This window comes from Crocuta crocuta, unplaced genomic scaffold, assembly GCF_008692635.1.
Source record: "Crocuta crocuta isolate KB4526 unplaced genomic scaffold, BGI_CrCroc_1.0 scaffold71, whole genome shotgun sequence".
In the NCBI taxonomy this organism is placed as follows: Eukaryota; Metazoa; Chordata; class Mammalia; order Carnivora; family Hyaenidae; genus Crocuta; species Crocuta crocuta.
Window position 1 is genome coordinate 881,322 of NW_027527548.1, and position 6,609 is coordinate 887,930.

General features: G+C 46.3%; 1 protein-coding gene across 17 annotated transcripts in view; it reads left to right on the forward strand.

The window, feature by feature from the left end:
* Window positions 1–6,609, forward strand: part of ZMYND8 (zinc finger MYND-type containing 8) — a 133,163-nt gene that overhangs the window by 56,622 nt on the left and 69,932 nt on the right. For 13 of the 17 annotated variants that reach the window (XM_077766119.1, XM_077766034.1, XM_077766071.1 and 10 more), the window contains 2 exons: window positions 1,910–2,128; window positions 5,087–5,200. In XM_077766119.1, the coding sequence (XP_077622245.1) occupies window positions 1,940–2,128; window positions 5,087–5,200 (303 nt within the window). In that variant the 5' untranslated portion in view covers window positions 1,910–1,939. The remainder of the gene's footprint in view (window positions 1–1,909; window positions 2,129–5,086; window positions 5,201–6,609) is intronic. The other 4 variants (XM_077766098.1, XM_077766076.1, XM_077766105.1 and 1 more) reach the window with 1 other exon arrangement.

Here is a 6,609-nt window from a genome sequence, read left to right on the forward strand (position 1 = left end):
CCCACAACTCCACTACAGAGTTTGAACTACAGAGAATATTCTGTGAGGAGGTCACTTCATCATTAGGGTCTCCTCACCTGGCATCGTCTTATACAGGAAATCAGGGTGAGAGAGGGAGCCGTGACATCCCTGATCTGGCCTAGGGGCCAGAGGAGTTGTTATAACCTAGTTTTCTCGTCTGTCCGGTGAGAGTAACTGTGTCTGTCCTGCGTCCCTCTCTGGGTGGTTGTGAGGACAAAATGAACCTAGCATGTATGATACAGTGTGTGGAGTGTGCAGTCTGGAGAGAATCGTGTGACGGTGTTCTGCAGAAACCCAAGTGTAGGGCAGTGCCTCTGAACCGAACCAGGGAAGGAACTGAGCTCAAATATTACGAAGTCGCCCTTAAAAATTGTAGGTGGTTTTTAGTAGGAATGAGAGTAGGGAGGCTCAGACGGATGGATTAAAAAAGATCTGCTAAGGAAGCCTCTGGGAGGTTCTTTTTCAAGGAGTATAGAAATAGACATTTTGAGAACATCAGAATCTCATCATAAAAACCAAGGAACAAGGCATGACTGCTTATAATCTTGAGAACTCTTTCCCCAGTATCCTGGGGGTCCCAGGATGAAATAAGGGCCCATTTAAGTTAAGAAAGAAAAGTAGTGTAAAAATACTAGAGATGAACAGACAAAACCAATGTTGTTTAGAGGAGATAATATTTTTGTCAATAAACTGTTAGAACCATTTATATGTGAGGTTCTAAGGTCAGGATTAAAAAGCCCCAACAGCATTTCTATATACCAATCGTAACAACTTAGAAAATAGAATAGAAAAAGATCCCATTCATAGTATCAACAGAAATTATGCAGCTTTAACCAGCATATGGGGTCTTTGTGGAGGGAACTGTACTGTTTGGCTGACAAAGAGGGAAAAAAAAATAGGTACAAATAGTACCTATTATCAGAGATAGGTACTGTGGTTGTGGGTGAGCTATTATCCCTGGAATCGAGGCTCCAAGTGGTTTGAGGAGCTTTCTGAAGGTCACGGAGGCCGTGACGGGGTCATTTTGATGCTCACCACCAGACTTTCTCATAGTACTTCTGAAATACCGTATTGGTTACTAATTGCCAATAGACATTTTCCCAGTGAGTTTCTTCTGAGTGATCTTTCGTGTTCCGAGTGTGCCTTTCCTGGATTCCATAACTTATTATTAGGGAGACATTTCTTGTGAGGCCTTTACCATGTTCAAGAATTATGGCTTCAGGAAGCCTCTGCTCTATACTGTATGCACTGGGAGTTAAACATAAAAAAATGAATGCCCCCCCCCCTTTTTTTTTTGGATAACTCAAATTTGGTTGATCTGTTCTAAGCCTGTTGAAAGAATCCTAGGGTGAATCCACACATTTGTTGGCTTTGTTTAGACTTCATTTGTTGGTTCCCGACTGTTGGTGGTATCAGTAATGGCAGCAATCTGTTAAATGCATACTTTGTTCTAGCCTCTCGTTTAATCCCTACCAAAATACCATGAAATTGGGTATCATCATCCCCATTTTACAGATGAGAAAACTGAAGCTGTGAGAGGAAGAGATTTGCCCAGGGTCATGCAGCTGGTAAAGCTGAACTTTCAGCCCGGGTGTGCCTAGGTCATAGCTGTTGTTAACTCTCCTCAGACACCAGCTTTTCCATAATCTATGGCTTCTGAAAATAGAGGGGAGAGAGAGAGAGAGATAGAAATAGAGAGAGAGAGAGAGATCTTAGTATTGAATGACCTGCAAACTCTGTATTGTGTAGAGTAGCTCAAGATAGCTTTTTAATGAATGTGGGAAATGCTGTGAATTTCTTTTGTTGTTATTGATGTATTTGTTCAAATCCCTTCTGAGAATGCACATTTGTTTTGAAACCAAACCTGTCTTTCTTGCCTACATTTCAGTCAGAACTAAGACATGGTCCGTTTTACTATATGAAGCAGCCACTCACCACAGACCCTGTTGATGTTGTACCGCAGGATGGACGAAATGATTTCTACTGCTGGGTTTGTCACCGGGAAGGCCAAGTCCTTTGCTGTGAGCTCTGTCCCCGGGTTTATCACGCTAAGTGTCTGAGACTGACATCGGAACCAGAGGGGGACTGGTTTTGTCCTGAATGTGAGGTTAGTTCCTGACGAATGAATGCATTCTCTGCCTCATTTCCTCTCCTTTCTCTTTCTTCCTTTGATTTAAAAATTTTTCAAAGCATCCAGATACGGAGGAAAAAAAGAAAAGAAAAGAAAAGAAACCTCTTGCGTTCCACTTGCTCTATGCTGGTCACCCCGCTTTTTGGGATGACTTTTTGGTCACCCCGCTTTTTGGGGGCCTCGGCCCTGCGGCTTTCTGGAAAGACGACGGCATTGAGTATTGGTTTTGATTCTTTGTGGGTCTTTGGATCACTCTGGGATCCGGAACCTTCTCGGATTGCCCCATAACGAACATTTCGGAAGTGAAGTGATAAGCCGTTAATGGCTCACGTCTTGGAAAGATCGCGTGCGGAGTCTCCTCTCCTTAGAGTGGTGGACTCGTCGGTCATGGCTGAGCCCACAAGACCACCTGTGGCCATGTGCTGCCTGTGGTTGTCCTCCGATGCTCTGACACACGCCACGGCTGTTCTCCGGTCCCCGTTAGGTGCTCGGATTCAGCAGTGACCTGGAAGGGGCCCGCATGACCAGCTATTCAGGAAAAGAGGACGGAAACCAAGGGAAAGGAATCAAGGAGTTCGGATGGGGAGCAGGAAGGGTGGAGGTGTTTCCATGTCAAGTGAAGAGGCCCAGGAAGGTCTCCCTGAGCTTGGAGAGTGACACGCGGGCGAGTGGAGGGTGCTGAGGGCCCAGAAGCCTCGGGCCTGGCGAGGAACGAGCATCTGGGCAGGAAAGCCGCAACGCGTTTCGTTAAAACCGTTATGACCGTTTCCACAGACCCGAGGTGGCTGCTTTTCTCGGCGACTTGCACTTCCGATGCTTTTTCAGAATACTGCAAGCAACGTCTTCTGCAAAAAACCATTCAACACGGAATGTCGCTTGGGTGCGAAGGTGTATTAGAGCTTGGTCTCAAACAAGGAGATCTTTAGGGAGGACGGAAAGCACGCTGTAGGACAGTTTCTTTCCTACTACGGCTTTTGNTTGCGAAGGTGTATTAGAGCTTGGTCTCAAACGAGATCTTTAGGGAGGACGGAAAGCACGCTGTAGGACAGTTTCTTTCCTACTACGGCTTTTGTGTTGGGGAAGGAGAAAAATAAATGCTTGAAAAGAAATTAGACATCAGATCAATATGACGACGACCTTTCCATGGTGCTGTGCCCCCTGAGGTTGTGAAAGGTGGCAGCGGGCTCTCTTTGGGTCCCGGAAGACAGGGCCACCTGTCGGACACGCTTTGCCCAGCCATGTCCCCTTATTGCAGGGCTCGACCTGGTTCTGTTGCGTTCGGGGTGGGCACCGGAGCCTTCCTCTGTGTTCTTGCGTCTTGGCCCTTCCTTCCCAGTTGTCTACCAATTTTTCATAAACGAAAGTGGCTTCTGCTGCAGATAGTAGACCTTGATGAATGCGGACTGGAAACACTGGGATTTATTATCCTGTGTAGAGAGAACCCAGAGGCAGGGCCAGGCCAGAGTTCGTTCACAGCCAGACTCTTTCTGTTTCGCCGTAGAGGCGCTGTGTCCCTCGTGGCCGGAGCATGACTGCCGGGTTTTTGTTTTTGTTTTTGTTTTATCACTTGCATCTGGACAAAACTTCCTCTAAGGGGAGATGTGTTTCTCTTTTCAACCCTTTTAAAATCAAGCAGAAGGACTTTGCCCTTCGGCCTACTGCTGACTTGCTCTTGGCCTCATCAGTCAGGATCGGATCAGTCCTTGTGCAACAAAACATTCTGAAAATGCCCGTCTGGCACTTTTCATCTGTATTGTGGGAACCAGGCACTGCCAGCCAGGAGAGAAAGGATCGGGGCCGGAGGAGGGGTGAACGTGTTTGCCATGGATAGTTACGTGGAAACGCACAGCAATTCCAGCAAGCAGGTGGTCCGTGTCAATGATCTTGGGCTGCATGTCCAGCGCAGTCAACTGGAAAGACTCAGCGTTTCAGGCTCCTGGAGCTCAGCACTTAGATACACCCGTCATGTACCGTTTTCAGCTTCTGAGCAACTTCCGTGTTGCCCTTTTCCTCGACAACCAACCAGATACGTCTGAAAGTTCCCTTTGGAGGCTCCAGAGATATGAAGGATGGAAACTAAATCAAGATTAATTGAAGAAAACTCTTCTCAGCTCTCCCTACACAGATGGTTAAGGAGTGTTTCCTGACATCATCAGAATTTGCTATTTTCGTTGTCGTTGCTACATAAGGAGCCTGAAGCTCCGGAATGTGGCACCAGATTTACACAGCGGAGTTTGGTTTCAGACGTTTCTCCGGGCCTCTTCTTTGATGGGAATTTCCCTTTCAGAATGACATTCATTTCCCATGGAGATAGGGAGCGAGATTGTGCGCCTTGTGTAGTTTGCCCAGAATGTCCTGAGTGGGTTCACATCCGTGGTGGCAAGAGAATGAAGTCATATTTATGTTTAGTTCACTCCCACCACCCCTTGGATTCTCTCTGTGGGGGAAGACTGCCCTTTTCCACCCATGATGTCATTGAGAATAATGCCTCGTCAGCTTCCGGAAAGGTAGCCCAGAACCCCAAGCGGATCAAGTTAAGTGACTGATTTTGTTGTGCGTAGAGATCACCCTAGAACCCTTAGCAGCCTTTCCTCTTCACCTTGCCTTCTTGACAACCTACAGTTGTAATCCCGATGGTGGTTAGGTCCCTGCCTACCTCCATCTTTCTTCGATGATGTCATCTTCACGAGTGCAAAACCCTTCCCAGAGAAGGTCATCAGTGGTTTGATGTGCCTCTTAATTTGTATCTACTGATCCCATATATGATCAAGTAGATTGGGGTCCTTCTCAAGTAGAACAGCCAGTGTCGTTTGGATGGAAAGGAATTTTTTTTTTTAATGTGCTTATTGGAACACCTAAAAGGGAGGAGAGGGAACGATGTGTGGGGATAGTAACTTTTTTCTAACTGGCCGTCTGTGTAATTTTGGCTTGTAGAAGATTACGGTAGCGGAATGCATCGAGACTCAGAGTAAAGCCATGACTATGCTCACCATTGAACAGCTCTCCTACCTGCTCAAATTTGCCATTCAGAAAATGAAACAGCCAGGGGTAAGAAGAACGTTCCTCTCGATATAAGTGGGAAATGGTGTCTTTTGTTATCTTATGTTCACATTCCTGTTCTGGGTGATTTTTGCTTTCCAGACACCTGTGCGTGTTTTGGGCCTTCTTAGGTGCCCAGTTCAAATACCTGTAAATTAAATATGAGGTATGACGACGGTTGGTCAGTTCTCTCTAGTTAGCACTCTGTGTCCCCAGGGAGCGTAATCGGAAAGTGACATACGGTAGAAAGTTGGCGGGGCTTTAGAATTCTGATTGGCTGCGAAGCAAAGCCTCATGCCCATACCCCACTGGGTAAGGAGCTCTTGGGTTTCTTCCCATGGGAGTTTGTAAAATTCCGTTTCAGTGAGAGCACGCAGTACAGCCCAGTTTGTTGAGAGCCAAGGTCTGATGAGGCCCCCTTCAAGTAAAATTCAACCTGTCGACTCCCATAATGGGTGAGAATTTGGTTAAATTGCCTCAATTTTGAAATGGATTTGATGTACAGCCTTTGTCCAAAGGAGACCCAGATGTAAAAAGGGTGCCACGTTTAGCCGGGTGCACCGTTTACTGGTGCTTACACTTCCCCCAGGCCCAGTCACGTCATACATGCCCACGGTGGTTTTCCTTTTTTATGTGACCATCTTCAGTTGGTTCATGGTAAAATGCTTCATTCTTTTTTTTTTTTAATTTTTTTTTTTTTTTANCAGGCGCCCCAAAAAAATGCTTCATTCTTTAAAGTGCGTTGTGCCCTTATCATCGACGTGTTAGGACCTTTTTCGTGCAGACGAATTTAGAGAAACTTGAGGGGGCAGGGTTTTCCTTTTCTGATCTGCACAAAGGCACCATATGGGCTAGTCGTGACCCTTTGTTAAACTCTCCAGAGTCTGCCTTCTACATCAAGTGAATGCATGGCCATGTAGAAACTCAGGGCATTGAGTGTAGTCACCGTGGCTTAATTTCTTTCAAAAAATAAAAAAAATCCCCAAGCTTTAAAAAAAAAATTTTTTTTTTAACGTTTTCATTTATTTCTGAGAGAGAGAGAGAGAGAGAGAGCGACAGCATGAGCATGGGAGGTTCAGAGAGAGAGAGGGAGACAATCTGAAACAGGCTCCAGGCTCTGAGCTGGCTGTCAGCACAGAGCCCGACGGGGGGCTCAAATCCACGAACCGTGAGATCATGACCTGAGCCAAAGTTGGATGCTCAACTGACTGAGCCCCAGGCGCCCCCAAGCTTTTGTTTTGAGATTATATTCTGAAATTTGATACCATGACAAGAATTCAGAGCATGCCAATTGGATGTTGCTAAATTGGGTACCTTTGTCTCTTTAACAAAATCTCTGTCAATGGAAGCAAAAGCGTGGATAGCCTCAGTTTGAGAACAAAGGCCACCTCCCCCCCCCCCCCCCCCGCCCGCAGAGA